This window comes from Notamacropus eugenii, chromosome 4, assembly GCF_028372415.1.
Source record: "Notamacropus eugenii isolate mMacEug1 chromosome 4, mMacEug1.pri_v2, whole genome shotgun sequence".
Lineage (NCBI taxonomy): Eukaryota > Metazoa > Chordata > Mammalia > Diprotodontia > Macropodidae > Notamacropus > Notamacropus eugenii.
In genome coordinates this window covers 352,705,358-352,721,528 of record NC_092875.1, presented here as the reverse complement: position 1 = coordinate 352,721,528, position 16,171 = coordinate 352,705,358, and the positions used below count along the sequence as shown (strand labels likewise).

Sequence of the window (16,171 nt, the reverse complement as noted above, 5' to 3'; positions counted from 1 at the left end):
CCAATATAAATACTTTGTGTCATATATAAAAAAGAACTTTCTGTTCTCAATTTTAATTAAATCACAGATTACCAATGACCAAAAAAGAGAGAAAACTTCTAGATCAAAGGAAATCGTAACTGCCATTCTTGTCAAGTAAACATTTCCTACGTATAACAGCATAAGAAACCCCTATTTGTTTTCATTTAAGCTACACAAGAGTATAAATAATAAATTTCTTTTTCACCAACAGGTTTAAAAAATTTTTATTACTGACATCAGAATCTGTCCTTTTAGAAATATCCTTGCATAGCTCTCAAAATATTATCCCAAACAGTCATCACTCATGGGGTCAAATGTTTAGAATAGGATCAGCCAGTGAAATACAGGGCATGAAACAAACTTATAAATGGGTAAAAACTTTCTGAATTACAATATTTACTTTAAAATTTGGCAAACGCATAATCCAATCTATTACATAGACTGAGGAAACTCCAATCACATGTACCTTTATGAAATGTTCTATTTTAAATCTGATATAATAATCAACACCACTCATGTTCTTATTTTCCAGATTATTCACAGTGGGTTGGATCACTACAAGTGCAAAATAATTATTACGTGCAAATTTTCAGTGGCCTAGGAATACATCAGCTAACCTAGTTGCAATCCCATGACTGCTGTCAAAAGCGACAGTGAGGTGCCCTTCCACATTCATGAATCTGGAATAGGGGAGGGAGGGAGGAGATGACATGGGTGATTTTTGTTAAATTTTAAACTCCAAATAGGTGTATACTCCACAATGGGCATATTAAATGTAATAACTATCCTGTCTACAATTAACTCTAAAGGCCAGATAGAAAAGACAGCTCATAAGAAATTGGTCCTATTTCAAAATACTAAACAAATTGGGGTTTTTATCAATCAAATACTATGTAGTAAGAAGCATGGTATCATGGACAGCCCTCAGAAGTGTTGGCTGCATGACTTTGCACAAGTTCCTTTAATATCTCTGTACTTTATAGACAACTCTGTAAGCTGAAAAATAGTTGCCTATCTGTACTGGGAGAGGGTATTTCTTCACTGAGATTTCTCTATGTCCATGAAATAATAGGTCTGAACTAAAACCAAAAGAAGAGGAAAATGTGGCAACTCTATATTCAGAGCTTTCCTTCTAGAACCCAAATGTTTTAAATCAAACATTTTTAGGTTAGTGTGTCTAGAAGACACTACCAGTTTGGTGGAAAAAGTGATTGGTTAAATTGACAAAATTTGGTTAAATGGTCATTCTCTTACAATATACTGAATACGCACCTTCTTTGTACTCCACAGATTTATTTTCAATTATCTCTGAATATTCATTGATGGAAGCTGTGGCAAATCAAAAGCCAAATACATTATTTACTAAGAACATAGTAGGAATCATGCTATAATGGAGAAAAAATGATAACTTGTCTTTTCTTATTCCTTTGAATAACTTGTCTTACCTTGGATATCTTCACTATCTTCATTCTGTAGCCTTTCTTTTGTAGAATCAATGCACAGCCAGAGCTCCTTCAAAAGTAGTTTTATTTTTCCTAAGAAAAATATGGAAAATATTAAATCTTCATTTAACAAAATCTACTTTAGGTCAGCTGAGGTAAGACATGTTGCCCTTGATAAATTACTGGAAAAACTCAATCTTTTTTAGCTATTTAATTAGAATTTATGCAAATAAGTGAATCACAATAATATTGTGCATTACAATATTGTACATTGTAATTTCCATTAGAATCCTTAATGGTAGTATAAATTCCATCTTACAAATGGGGGTAACAGAGAGGTTAAGTGCCTTATTCACGGTCACAACGGTAGCAGAGTCAAACATCTTGAAAGAAATCTATCTTATCTCACAGAATCAGATCTGAAGAAGAACAGAGAAGTTATCTGGTCTGACATATCTGTAGAGGAATCCCCTATTCAGTAATGCTAACAAGGTGTCATACAACTGCACCTAAAGAATTCTTCTTCATTGAGTCATTGCACACTCTTCTATCTGGTTTTCATCCTAAACTCCTTTTGAAGGTTCCCAATGACCACATTACAGCCAAATTCAAAGACATATTTTCCATTTTTATTCTCTTTAACCACTTCACAACTTCTGAGGTTGCTAGCCATCCCAGATACCATAACAGTCTCTATCTTTGATGTCTACTCTCCTTCTCTCAATCAAAGCATTCCCTGTCTGCTCTGCAAACTCCTTTCTCTCTTCCTGGCTTCTAAACAGTGTCATTTTTTCAAGTATTTTTCCTCTGTCTCCTTTTTACACTCTCCTTTTTTCAATCTCAACTATAATCTTATGCAAATGACTTCCAAGTGGAAAGCAGAATAGAATAATGGAATGAACAAGTGACTCAGGAATCAGACTAATCCCAGGTTTACTCCTGGCAAAATGTCTATTTCTACCACCCACTCTTCAAAGCGCTAGAGTTCTATTTCAAATGTCTCCTAATGATCTCTCAAATGTAATGACACCACAGATTAAAAATGCCCCAAACAAGACTCATCATTTTCTCCACTACGAGACTTCCCTATTTCTGCTAATGGCACCATTATCCTCCCTATGACCTGTGGAAATCAAACAAGTTACAAAATCCTATTCAATCTACCAATGAGATCTTTCATATGTATAATGAACGAATCAGAGATTACATCATTCCCCACCCAGCTACTATTCTATAAAAAATTTAAAATATCAATGATATAAAGATTTGAATATGTTCTGCAGCAGCAAACAATTCATTGCACTTATTTTCTAGGAGCAGTTAGGTGGTACACCAGACACAGCACTGTGCCTGGAGACAAGAAGACTTAAGTTCAGATCCAGCCTCAGAGACTCGGTAGATGTATAACTCTAGGCAAGTCACTTAACCTGTTTGTCTCAGTTTCTTCACATGTAAAATGGGGACAATAACCTAATCTCCTTGGGTTTTTATGAAAATCAAATAATACTCGTAAAGTGCTTCACACAGTGCCTGGCATATAGTAATATATAAATGTTAATTATCATTACTATTACTATTAGCTACATATACTTTTAAACTTAAGCTAAAATCAAAACAGTAATTGGAAAGCTACTCACTCTTGTCTATGGTTTCAATTGGCTCATTACTGGAACTCTGGGTCCCCATATGTTTCAACACTAAAGATACAGAGAAGAAAAACTTTATAATGCAAAGTATAGTCTAAGTCAAAAGAAAAATCAAATAGAGTTACAAAATGAACACTCACCTTTCTTAGTATTTTGTTTAGGAAATTCTTCCAGTTTTTCCTGTTAAATAATAAATTTTTGTTAACAATATTCTGTTATACAAACACACACACACACACACACACACACACACACACACACACACACACACACACACACACACACTCTTATAAGAAATTCATCAGATAAACAACTCTTGGATTAATACCTAATATGGCACAATTTACTAATCTCAAGTTCGTTTTTATTTTGTTCTATAGCTATTCTTATATTAAAAAATGGTCTTATAAGTAAAAGCTCTTATGAGAACTTACATCCATATTAGTAATGTTGAGATTTATGAAGGATCATATATGTAAACTTCTAAATCTATAAATCAGAGACTTTGTAGATTATCTTTTATTACCTGTGTCTTCTTCAGCTCTTTTTCAAGAGTTTTCTTTTCAATTTTCAATTGCTTTAAGTCTTCGGTGTGTTTTACTGCAGCTTCTTTATTTAATGAATAAAAGGACACAGAAAGAGGAAAGAAGTCATCAATTTTACTATAGGTAACTACATTCAGGCACATGGTTGCTATGTGCATAAAACTATTTTCTATTCATTTACAGGATTTTAAAATAGCAATATAAAAGAACCTCCCTTCAATATTTTACCAGGAAATACAGAATTGGTGACAGTTTAAAATTCATTCTAGTACAGAACATATGCAAACCATTCTAGAAAGACAAAAATCCTACAAGCTTCTTCAGGAAACAGATTCCAATGTGCAGTAACCCTCATTATCCAGAAATTATTTACACAAAATTTCATTTATGTGATTTTTAAATTGTTTTCATTTATTTTGTTCTCAGAGAATAGTTGAGTACTACCACTCTACATTCAAAGATTTTTGTTATTAAGGAAACAGTTCCAATTTTATCCTTCACCATTCCTTTCCCTGGACTAATTAATCCCAATTCCTAAAATCCTTTCTGATAAATCTTTACTTACAAACCTTCACTGATGTTTAAGGTTATTATCTGCAGTTTTCCTGGTTCCTCCCTTGCTGTGGAGCTCCAAACTGGATAGAATACTCTAGTAAGGGTCTGACCAGTGCTGATTGTAACAGGCAGACACTACTGAATGTATGCTATGACACCACTATAGAATTAAAAATTAAATTTACAGAAAAATAAAGATTGATAAGGGCCCTCTAAATCAGTACGATGGCAAACAAAGTAGGATCCTTTCTTGTTCTTGTTTTAGTATAATCAAGTGCCTCTAATTCAATAATGTGATTAAAGATCTTCCCCACCCATTAATGGATCTGGGAAGATTTGTAGGAAGGTCCACACTTTTTGTTAACGAGCCACTGGTTCTCAAGTGTTGTGATTCCTTCTGGCTCTAAAAAGTGTATAAAGACTCTGAGATGAGGTTTTACTTTGGGGCTTAGTTTCTGGAAGAAGCTTTGTGTGCCAGATGAGACTCTGGGAAGCCTCTAAGTAGCTAGCATCCCCCACACCCAGATGTTGTTGTTTCCCTCTCATGCATTGGTTAGGCAGTTGCACCTGTCTGTTGATTTGTGATGTATGTATTGCTTCCTGTCAGGTAGTCTGGAAGTGCTGTCTGTTGATTTAGATTTCTCTGTATTTTCTCTGAAGTTCAGGGTGCTTTTCCCCCTAATCTAAGTGTACTTGATTAAAGTAATTGTTGACCCCTCCACCACAAGTTGCTTTCCTTTTAGGAATGCAGATCTAAGAACCTGTGATAGCAGGCCCTCCCATGTGTCAGGGCACTTGCTTTTACAATCATACAAAGATACTCTTCTGCTGATTCCAATAACACTCTCTAGTCCATCTTTTATACCAAGAGTAAATAAAAGTAGGTACTATGCTGTTCATCAAAACGCAAATTCAAGCAGTTCATACAAAACAAAAATATTTTACTCCTTATGCTTCAAAGAAAAATTTTAAGATATGCTTGTACAAAGAGTACCACAAAACAAAAAAGTGACCTGTACAGCATTTTCCTCAATAAAAATCATATCTCCTTAATATTCTATTAATAATATAGCACATAGGAATTCTCTACCTATGCATTTTACTGTTAAGGTTTATACATTCCTAAGTGAGATGAAATCATTAGAATTTGGGTTTTAAGAGTTCAAATCTAAATTTCAAATTTAATCAAGATAATAAATTTATCCTGAACTTATGCCAGTTCTTAGTTGTTACAGTGTAAACTTTCACCCTATCTTATTATTTGAAATTTGATGCAAATAGTTTCTTGAGGTTTTGTTGTTGTTGTTTGTTTTTTTTTTTACTAGGGGACTATCAAGCTACTGGAATATGATGTTAAACATAAAAGGATGGATATAATAACTGAGAAAACAAAAGGTAAGCTTTGGTAGCCAGGCTGGAATTCTAGAGAGAGAGCTATGTATCTCAAGGTCAGCCTTACGCAAAATTATGAAAATGGCCAAGCAAAAAATCATAAAATTATGGATTTAGAGTTAGAAGGGAAAAAAGGGGCTATAAGTCCAATCCTCTCATATTACAGAAGAAGACACTGATGCTGAACGAGGTTACATAACTCACACAGGGTTACAAGCTAGTACATATCTAAGGAAAAACTTGAATTCAGGTTTTTTCAGACCCTGATACTCTAATTTTCAATTCAGTATGTCCCCAACTGTCTAAGTCTTCCCACTTTCCACATCAGTTTGGTTTTACTTCTTCTTGATTCTATCCCATTCCACAAATTACCCACATCTCCAAGCCTATTCTTTCTAAACCATACTGACATGTTAACTAATAACTGAAATAGTTGTTGATGAGCCATACCTTTCCACTATAACAGTATTTTAGTGGGTGTAACAGAAGACCAAAAAGTTAATTCTTACTCCTCCAAACAAAGAAAAAAAAATAAAATGAAGATCAGCATCTTAAATGCTTTTAAATGCATTTAAGATGCTGATCTCTGATCCAAAGTATCATTTTTTCTAACAGAAAAAAAATCCAAGCTTTATTATAACTTTCTCCTCATACATATCACAATCTGCTTGCTCCTAAAGATGCTATCTTTTCTCAGTAGTGACTTCCATTTCCTTAAGGAAAAGAGTACAGACTAATTTCTTTCAACTTTCTAAAGTAAACCCATTATTTAATTGTTACCTAGTATAGCAGAACCATAGTGTTCCTATCATCTGGATTGTAAAAACATTGCAAAGACTTGTCACATTACAGTCAGATACAACTGTTTAGTAATTATGGAGATAAGTACAATATTTACACTTCCTTTGACAGAGGAGTTGTTGCAGTAATCCACTTCTACAGCAAGAAAGTATCAGTACAAAAGAAATGATTTACTATATCATCATCATCATAGTGGTGCTAATTACCTTCAAGCTTTTTCACTTTGGCTTCAAGTTTCTTCTTCCTGATTAAAATTTCAAATTAGAAAGTAAGTAACAGCACATGATATGGTATTTTGCTTCTGCAATTAGATACTGCAATATGAAGGACACAGATTTTTATTTTATGAATAGTTAAAAAAAAGAATTGGTAAGAACTGGACATGTTACTGTCAAATAATTCCAAAAAGGAAAAAAAAAAGAAATTATATGAAAAGAACTGTTATTATTGTGGGAATTATCCTTTAGTTAGCTGTCTGTGAAGAATTTTAGTATACTAGCAGAATTAGTTAAAAGAAAAAAAACAAAAATAATGTGAAAGAGATATGAGGGGTACAATTTACCAACTAAGGAAATGAACACCAAAAATGAAAAATGAACAATGGCAATAACATTGTACTGGTTATACTAACTTCATGTAGAAGTTTTACCAATGTAAACTGACTATCCCCGTAAGGGGGCTAGAGAACTGGCAAATATCTGTCTGAAAATCAATAAATCCACAAACATTTATTAAGTACCTACTTTGTGTCAGGCACTGTACTAGGCACTGAAGATGGATGATTTCCAAAGATAATACTACTAGAATATAAGCTTATTTTAAAATCTTATGAAAGAGAATCATAATGATTATGAGCAGAATCATGCTATAAAGAAATAAGAAGCAACAGAGGTAAAAACCAGTTTAAAGAATTTCTGGCAAGCTCCCCAAGTAAGCAAAGTCATCCCAAAGTTATTCAAGGTTGAAGAAAATGGAAGAATTGTAAATAAAAAAAAGAAAAGGTCTGCAGTATCCATTTTAATAAACTTTTTCTCAAGGGCAATGAAAGTACCACATTTAGATAGCAATGTCACAGTGGCAGATGGTGCCAATAAAAGAAGGGAGAAATGGTATCAAAGAAAAAGAAGAAATTGAACTGAATCAAGTGTATATATACTAGAGTTACACGCTGGAGATGATACAATTCTGAGAATACTCAAACAATGATACAGAAGGTGTTGGACAGAGATAAACCTATCAAAGGTATGGGGAAAATCTCTTGTAACACCTGGAAAAAAAAACCAAACCAAAATGTAACACTCAGGAGGTATAAATAATTACCAAACTATATACCTATTTTCCTACCTTCTAAAACTTTTATTAGAGTTATATATGAACAAACTGAATGAACTCACCATGAGTGTTTTTATAGGTAACAAGCAGCATTTCTCAAGCAATATTCAACAATGAACACATTTTTACCATTCTACAACTAAAAAAAGTGGAGAACATAGATGCCATTGTGCTTATGATGTTATAAAAAGGCATCTGCATCAAGAACAAAACACTACTTTTCAGGGTCTTTTAAAATATGGTGTCTCCCATTAATATATCAACTCATTCGCCTGTAAGACTTAATGACAGAAACATCACTGTTCAATGACTCTCTGATAATGAACATCATGTGAGGCATTAAGCAAGGAGATGACCCAAAGCACTGGAGGATCTAACAGAGTCCCTGTAAATTGTGAGCTCATTTTAGTGTGTGGCAAAGTGGACAGTATGCTGGTTGTGGAGTCAGGAAAACCTGCTTTCAAATATTACCACAGATACATATTAGTTGTGAAATCCTGGCCAAGTCAATTTAATCTCCATAAGCCTTAGCTTCCTCAACTGTAAAATGGGGATAATAATAACTCTCCCCTCACAGGGCGGTTGTGATGATCCAATGAGAGAATATTTACAAATAACTTAATACAGTGCCTGGCATATAGCAGGCATTTAACAAAAGCTTATTCACTCCACCAGCAACCCATCCCTCATTTGTTGATAATATTGTGCTGACCATAACAAGCTTTAGAACATTAATTACTAAGTCTCCTTAAAAAAACTGTAATCACTCAAAAGGATTCAGACTGTTTATAGGAAGGACAAACTGATTGACAAAAAGTTTTTTGGTAAGATTTCAATAAATATTCGAATGTACATCCTAAAGGCCTCACAACTAGACAAGTTAGGTTCAGAGCTCACCAGAACAGTCAGCTGGATTGTTTTGGGGAAATAGTAAAGTTCTTTTACTAACTCTAACTCTATGCTTCCCATGAGAGAAAAGGGCCATTTTTTCAATGCATTCCATGAATATTTTTATACAAAATTTCATAAACAATAACAACAAAAATCTAGGCATGGAAGAACTATAGAGAATCTGGAATTAACAATGATAAGCAACATGTCATTTTTCTTTAAGGGAAAAAAAACCTTACCGAGCATCACTTTTTAGGCATTCTTCTTTTACACGAGTATATTCATGAGAAGAATCCTGATATATCTTGAGAGAACTCTAACAAGGAAAAAAAAAATGGCCTGAAAATTGTATTGTACTAACCCCCTCCCCAAAGTTGAATGTTTCTTTTCATGAATGTAAATGAATATAGATAGGTTTCATTATGTGATATCAAGGGAAAAAACTCAGGATTCAATGCTTCTGCAATATTATTTTAAAATTAATGTGATAGGCAATCTGAGGTGATAAATGCAAGCTGTGCTTTGGAGTTCAAAACCCCAGGTCCAAGTCCTGCCTCAGAGACATACTGTGACTGGTGGGTCATTCACTTACTCTTTCAGTATAAGAAATTTTCAAAGACTATGAAGTAGCAGAGTAACTGCTGATCTGCACTGATAAAGGTGAATTTTCTCACGGGGCAATTCATTTCAGTAGTGAAATCACAGCTTCAGAAAAAAATCTAATTACCAATCCCACGAAAATACAGTATCAATTCATACATACACAGAGAGACACCCAGCTATAACGTCTAGAATAGAATACATCAATAAATGAACACAATTAAATGTTTAAATAGAAGCTTAAAAAAAAAGCTTTCCTGTAAATTGACATCAAATAAAACCCTAGCTGAAAGAATGAAAGACATTGCAGCCTAATGAATATAGCACAGGGCTTGTAGTTAGGAAAAATTAAATATGGATCCTGCCTCTGGTCATGTAACTTCTCTAAGGCTTTATTTTCCTCATCTACAAAATTAGGGGTGTTGGACTCAATAACTACAACTTCTTCTACATCTACAACTCAGCAGTCTAAAGAATTAAGACAGAATTCTATGATCCTATGACTCTAGCAACAGATCATAAAAATCATTCACTATAACCAAACCAGAATTCTAACAGGGATGAAAACATTAGGAAAATATACGAAATAACATTAAAAATAAAATCACACCAAATCTTATGATTATGCTAATACATAAAACAAATTATCTTCAACAAAGTATAATACTCATTTATGTTAAAAACACTCAAAAGCAAAGACATGAGGGCCACTTTTTAATAAGATAAAAAAATTCATTTAAAGCCAAACCCTCGTGGAGAAACAACAGATTTCCCAATAAATACATAAGTAAATCAAGAATATCCCACTCCCTACTATTTAACACAGGTCTAGAAATTGCTCCTAGAAACTAACAGTGAGAACTGAAATACTGAGGTTTGATCTGATTACCAGCAAATTGGTAATAATGACAAAGACAAAAATGGTTCTTGCTGGAGTGCCTGCAGAAGGACACTACTGTGCTGTTCGCAGATCTTTCAACTGTTGTAGATATTCTAGAAAGCTATCTGGAATTATGCCAGGGGGAAAAAGTGCCTAAAATAGTCACAGCCTTTATGCTAGATATTCCTTGGCTAAGCAAACCCAGAAAATCAAAGGCAAAAGAAAAGTTTCATTTATAGCAAACTGTTAATTGTAATACTTAATGGAATAGCAATAAATTAGAAACAAAGTAGGCACTCTTCAATTAAGGAATGGTTAAACAAACTGGTACACAAAAATTGTAATGGAGTATACAAGAGGAACATGAGAAGACATATATGAACAAAAAACACTAAGAAAAAAAACACTAAGGTAATAAATAACAAAATGAAGATAGGAAACAGTAAGGAATAAAACAATTAAAAATAAAAATAACAACAAACAAAAACATAAGAATGAAATGACAATGAATGTTCGGTATAATGACCATACAGGCTCAAAAAAAAAAAAAAAGTTGAGAAATGATATCTCTCTCCACTAAAAAGGAGACCGGGTGGAATACTGTGTGTTCCCCAAGACAAAGCCAACATGTTATTGGTCTGTGTTGCTGAATTGTTTCAACTTTTAATCTGTGTATATATGAGTATATTTGGAAATAAATGTTTTTGGAAAAAAACCATCAAACTTTTCTACAAACAATCATATTTTATGAACTAAAATGACATAAAGGAAACTCATGTTGCCACATTTTGTAAAATGAAGGATTTTTTATAATATGAATTATCAATCTCTAATTAGCTGCTTTCCAAGTCTGAATTTTGCTAATTATCTTTTCCCTAAAGAAAGATAGTTAAAGACAGGATATCTAGTAAAATCAATACTAAGGGTATATAGAATCATAGAATTTTAGAGCCAAAAGGGATCTAAGGATCATTGATTTTACATATGAAGAAACTGAAACCCAGAGAAATTATGAGAGTTGTTCAAGGTCAGTTAGCAATTAGCAAAGATAACCTAGCAAGCATCAGTTCTGCTGATCCTCACTCTTGGAGGCTGGCAAGAAGCACAGAGGATAAGAGCACTGGACCTGGAGTCAGGAAGACTTGAGACTGAAACCAATCTCAGACAGTTACTAGATGTAGGATCCTGTTTGTGATTATTATTGTGCTTTGCTGTGTGTGTACACACATTACTTTGCTACTTAAATCATACTTTAAAGAATTTAAATTAGTTCCTTTCTTAAGCATATATAAATCTTTTTTTCCATTTCAAATAAATGAGACCCTCATTTATTGAAAATTAACCAACGACCAGTCAAAACTCTAAACTTAAAAAAGTTTTAAACTGAAATTATTAGAAGCTAAACATGTCACAGTTAAGGAGATCATGAAATACAAAAGTGCTCAATAAGTTTTCACTCTAACATACTACTCTGTAAAAAGAAAATTAAAATTAAAAATTAAGAAGTCCTTGTAAACACTGTTTTATAAGGTACTTTGTAGTCTTCTAAATGTGACATAAAATTCTAAGTGAAAACCAGATTTCTAACAAGTCCTCAAGTATCCTGGAATTTTAGGACAGAAACTATGCCTAATCTGACTAAGTCTAAAGATCTACGGCTATGTAATAACACACAATAATGGAAAATAACAAAATGAAGAATATGAATTACATTTGCACAGGATAACACCTACAATTTACTCCAAATAACTACACAGAACAACAAATATATGGGTTTTGGGTAAGCTTCAGTCAAATAATACTGGTCTTTTCACTACTGTACCTTTTTTTCTTCCAGCTCTGCTTTCAAACATCCCAGTTCTTCCTGGCATTTCTCCAGAGGGGAAATTTTTTGCAGCATTTGTTCTACCTGCTTACGAAGTGCAGAGTTTTCTCTAAAATAAATAGGTAATATGTTAATACTACAGTATCTAGTTACCTAAGGGCAATTAACTTAAAATTCTCCTTTATACAGATGGGTTTACTTTTGCAAGTGAGAGTTTAAGTAACACTTGCTATTCCTGTGATAACTGTTCTGTGGCCCTGATTAGCTCTATCTGCATGTCATAATTCACTTCTTACAATTATTCTTTACTTTTTTTCTTTCATTGGCAAAAACAGACAAAAAAAGATTTCTTTAAGAGGTAATATAACTTTCCAATCTGTTGGAAGACTACATACCTGACTATTGTCCCAGCAAACTTATCTTCCAACCTCTCCTTGGACTAAGCCTAACCTATTAAGCTGAAAAGATCAGTTAACTCATTCCTACATTAAAATCTTAAGAGTGTGCTTTGTGTTCTAAGCAAGTAACTAGGACAATTATGTAATGAAATCCTACTAAAAATTTAAGCATGTCTATTTGTAGTTAATTCAAACAGCTGAAATTAAACTGGCTAAAACAATCAAACAGTCCAAATCATGCAAAATAATCTGATGGTACTAAAGCCAATTTAAAAACGTTAACATAACATTAATTAAATAACATAAACATTAACATGGGCTAAACATCATTGATGAAACAGAACCCAAAGGCTAGGACATAAAAACAAGAGAATCAGTGCAGGAAAGCTCTGCAGACCTTCCCATTTTTACAGATTTCTGAAAATTAACATCGAATAGTTTGAACAAATCCTACTAGACAACCAGCTGAATTCTATTACAATGTTTATTAAGTAGCAGCCTAAGAAAAAGTCTTCTGGTCAGTGAGGTTTCATTTAAATAATAATGGGAGTAAGCACTTAAATAACTAAAATAGTGTTTGTAATAGGCAAGATTACCTTCCACAAGTAGATAATATTCAGATAATCATGTGGTAAAGCAGAGAAACCCAAAGAAATGTAACTGATACTATTATACATCATCTGTCACTGTTCAGACTTTGTTCAGTTGTTCTGGTTGTGTCTCATTCTTTATGACCCCATTTTTCTTAGCAAAGATACTGGAGTGGTTCGCGATTTCCTTCTCCAGTTCATTTGACAGCTGAGGAAATTGAGGCAAAAAGGGTTAAGTGACTTACCCAGGGTCACAGAGTTATTAAGTATCTGAGGCCAGATTTGAATTCTGGAAGATGAGTCTTCCTACTTCAGGCCAGGGACCCTAAACATTTTGCTACCTAGCTGCCTGGAAAGATGTTATTGAGGAGGAGCTAATACTATTTTTTTTACTAGCATGTTATCAGCTCCTTTACTATATAGTATAAAGGATGTCCCCTCAAAAACAAGTTTCATGTGAATTGTATAATTAAAATCTACACTTACCTTTCTGCAAACTGTAGCTGTAATACTGAGTTAAAGGAAACCTAGAAAATTATATGTTGTAGTATTTTCCTGCAGCTATTGATAGGTTCCCACCACAGTTACCTACTACTTCTAGGATCAAATATTTGGCACTTACAACTCTTCAAAATCTGACCCTTTCCTACCTTCTCAATTTTCTTACACTTTACCCTGCCCCCCCAACTCCCCTCCCCAGCCATGAACACATTGTCCTATTTGCTGTTTCACATGGGATGTACCATGGATTTCTGCAAAGCCTTGAACGTGCTACATTCTTACCTCAGCCAAGTTTTCACCATTACTCAGCTCAAGCACCACCTTCCACATCAAGCCTTTCACTCTCTCCCCAAACTACTTTGAATTAATTTTGTATAAATTACGTATGTTTTACTTTTTTCTTTAAATCCCTATCAGCTGGAACCCAGTAGGTTTTTAATAAATGCCTGACTGTTTAAAAATAAAGACTTTTATAAACTATAGCCAATGGGTTCAAAAGTAAAACACAAGATCAGAAATCTTAAAGAGTCCACTGTTAATGATGAAATAAAATCAATTGTCTCCAAAATTTCATTTGGGTTTTAACTTATTGGTAAGAATAGAATGAAGCAAGACTTTAGTGAGTTCCTCAGATGCAGACACTTCAACACACATATGCACACCCACACGTTATTATATGTATGTGTATGATAAATACATATATATGAAACACAATTTTAAAAAAATAAATATCACTTCTGATAAAATCTGAGCTCAATCTACAGTAAGGACAAAAAGAAATTAAATCCAGTAATAAAGATAAGGGTCTATGAAACACCACACCAGAATGTCTAAATCAATTTCCATTAGAAGTAGGATGATTAAGAAACACTCTTCTTGAAGATTTCAAATACACAGTAGTAACTGGAAAGTGGCTTTAAATAACAAATGACCTCCTACAGCAATGGAACACTGACATATTTCTTTATTATTTAGGCTTTCCAAAGCACTTCTGAATTAGAAGGGCAAAAAAAAAGCAATTTTGAAAAAAAATTATGCAATCACATTTGGGCAGCTAAGAGGTGTAGTGGATAGAGCACCAGTGTAGGAGTCAGGAGAATCTGAGTTCAAATCCCACCTCAGACACTTGACACGCACTAGTTGTGTGACCTTGGCCAAGTCACTTAACCCCAACTGCCTCATCCTGGGTCATCTCCAGGCATCCTGATGAATATCTGGTCACTGGATTCAGATGGCTCTGGAGAAGTGAGGCTGGTGACCTGCACAGCCCTCCCTCACTCAAAAAAAAGTCAAGTGTAAGTCATATCATTTTTTGTCTGTTGACACGGTCTTCTTCAGCATCGAAGGATGAGCACACACTTCATGCAATCACATTAGGATGCATTCGTATTATTTCTTTTGAATGAAACATTTTAACACAAGCTGCAGCTCATTAATTCTTCTGTTCTACTCTCATGACTGACTGGAGTTCCTAGAGTAAACAGTCTCCTTCTACACTCTCTCTTGTCTGTAACACTGCTGCCAGACTAATCATCCTTACAAAAAGAATTAGTCGTCATTCTTCTGTTTAAAACTCTGAATGGCTTCATTCTGCCTGCTGAATAAAGTTCCAACTCCGGAGCTTAGTATCGAAGGACCTCTAGAAACTGGGGCCACCCACATACTCCAGTTGAAATTAAAACTACCCTTATTAATCTGCTGAATATGCCTCACACTTTCTCACCTTTCCTTATCCCTTTTTCCTATATACTGAATTCTTACCTAATCCTTAAAGTCGCCAATCAGATGCCATCTCCTTTACAAAGACTTCCCTTATTCCTCTTTAAACCTTACAATGCATTTTATTTCTACTATTCTACTTTTACAGTACCTGTTCTCATATTTTATCACTGATCCTTTTCAAAGCAAGAAAATAATACTGATAGCCCTATAGTTTATATCGACTTAAGGCTACAAAAACTTAATTTAAATGTAATCCTACCAAACATTAGCTATTTTCCACAGTTTTCTATGAACAACTCTGTATAACCTAAGTATATGAAACTTAAATTTAATAACTGATAGTTAAACATTACAATAATACCTTTCATGACTTTCATGACATCACTCCTTTTCCCACATTCTATGGTCCAGCCAACAAGCCTCCTTTCTTTTGTAAACACATGAAACGCTCTTTCCCTACTCTATGCCTTTGTATTGGCTGTCATTTCCATGTGTGGAAAGTACCACAACCTCTGCATTCTACATGAAGTCTTTCCTAATCCAACTGCTAACTACCTTGGATTCTGTCTGTGTGGGTATATAATCTGGATAATACTCAACATATGTACACAGCATCTCCCTCAATGGACTCTATGTTCCTTGAGGAGGGATTGTTTAATTCTTGGCATTTTTATCTCCAACAGGAGGCTGTTGACTGACAGAATAAATTCTTGTTTGTTCATAATCAAAGGAGTTAGAAAACAAAAAATTCAGGATTTAATGGAACTGTACAATAATATTCATAACTACGTATAAACTAAGTACTTTCTAAGCCATTATTAATTCATGTATGCTGTGTTTTGTGTGTTTATATTTGTGTGTTAACATAAGTATTTATTTAATCAGAATATCCATATCTCAATTATTTTAGGTAAATAACTCATTTTTATTATAGATTTTTATGCTACAGTAGAATTCTTCTAAAGGTCTCATGGTGCTCATGGTGATGTCTGTTAATTCTTATAACATCATTTTCAGGTAAATAAAGAAT

The 16,171-nt window shown here is 33.8% G+C and overlaps 1 protein-coding gene across 3 annotated transcripts in view; it reads right to left on the bottom strand.

Moving 5' to 3' along the window:
- Nucleotides 1–16,171, bottom strand: part of ICE1 (interactor of little elongation complex ELL subunit 1) — a 75,266-nt gene that overhangs the window by 44,355 nt on the left and 14,740 nt on the right. For 2 of the 3 annotated variants that reach the window (XR_011966255.1, XM_072605383.1), the window contains exons 4-12: nt 13,405–13,423; nt 11,928–12,039; nt 8,865–8,941; nt 6,609–6,646; nt 3,636–3,718; nt 3,250–3,289; nt 3,101–3,160; nt 1,467–1,556; nt 1,294–1,350 (exon numbers count right to left, since the gene is read on the bottom strand). Coding sequence is in view for 2 of the 3 variants with exons in the window: in XM_072605383.1 (XP_072461484.1) it covers nt 1,294–1,350; nt 1,467–1,556; nt 3,101–3,160; nt 3,250–3,289; nt 3,636–3,718; nt 6,609–6,646; nt 8,865–8,941; nt 11,928–12,039; nt 13,405–13,423 (576 nt within the window). In the remaining variant the exon portion in view is untranslated. The remainder of the gene's footprint in view (nt 1–1,293; nt 1,351–1,466; nt 1,557–3,100; nt 3,161–3,249; nt 3,290–3,635; nt 3,719–6,608; nt 6,647–8,864; nt 8,942–11,927; nt 12,040–13,404; nt 13,424–16,171) is intronic. The other variant, XM_072605382.1, reaches the window with a different exon arrangement.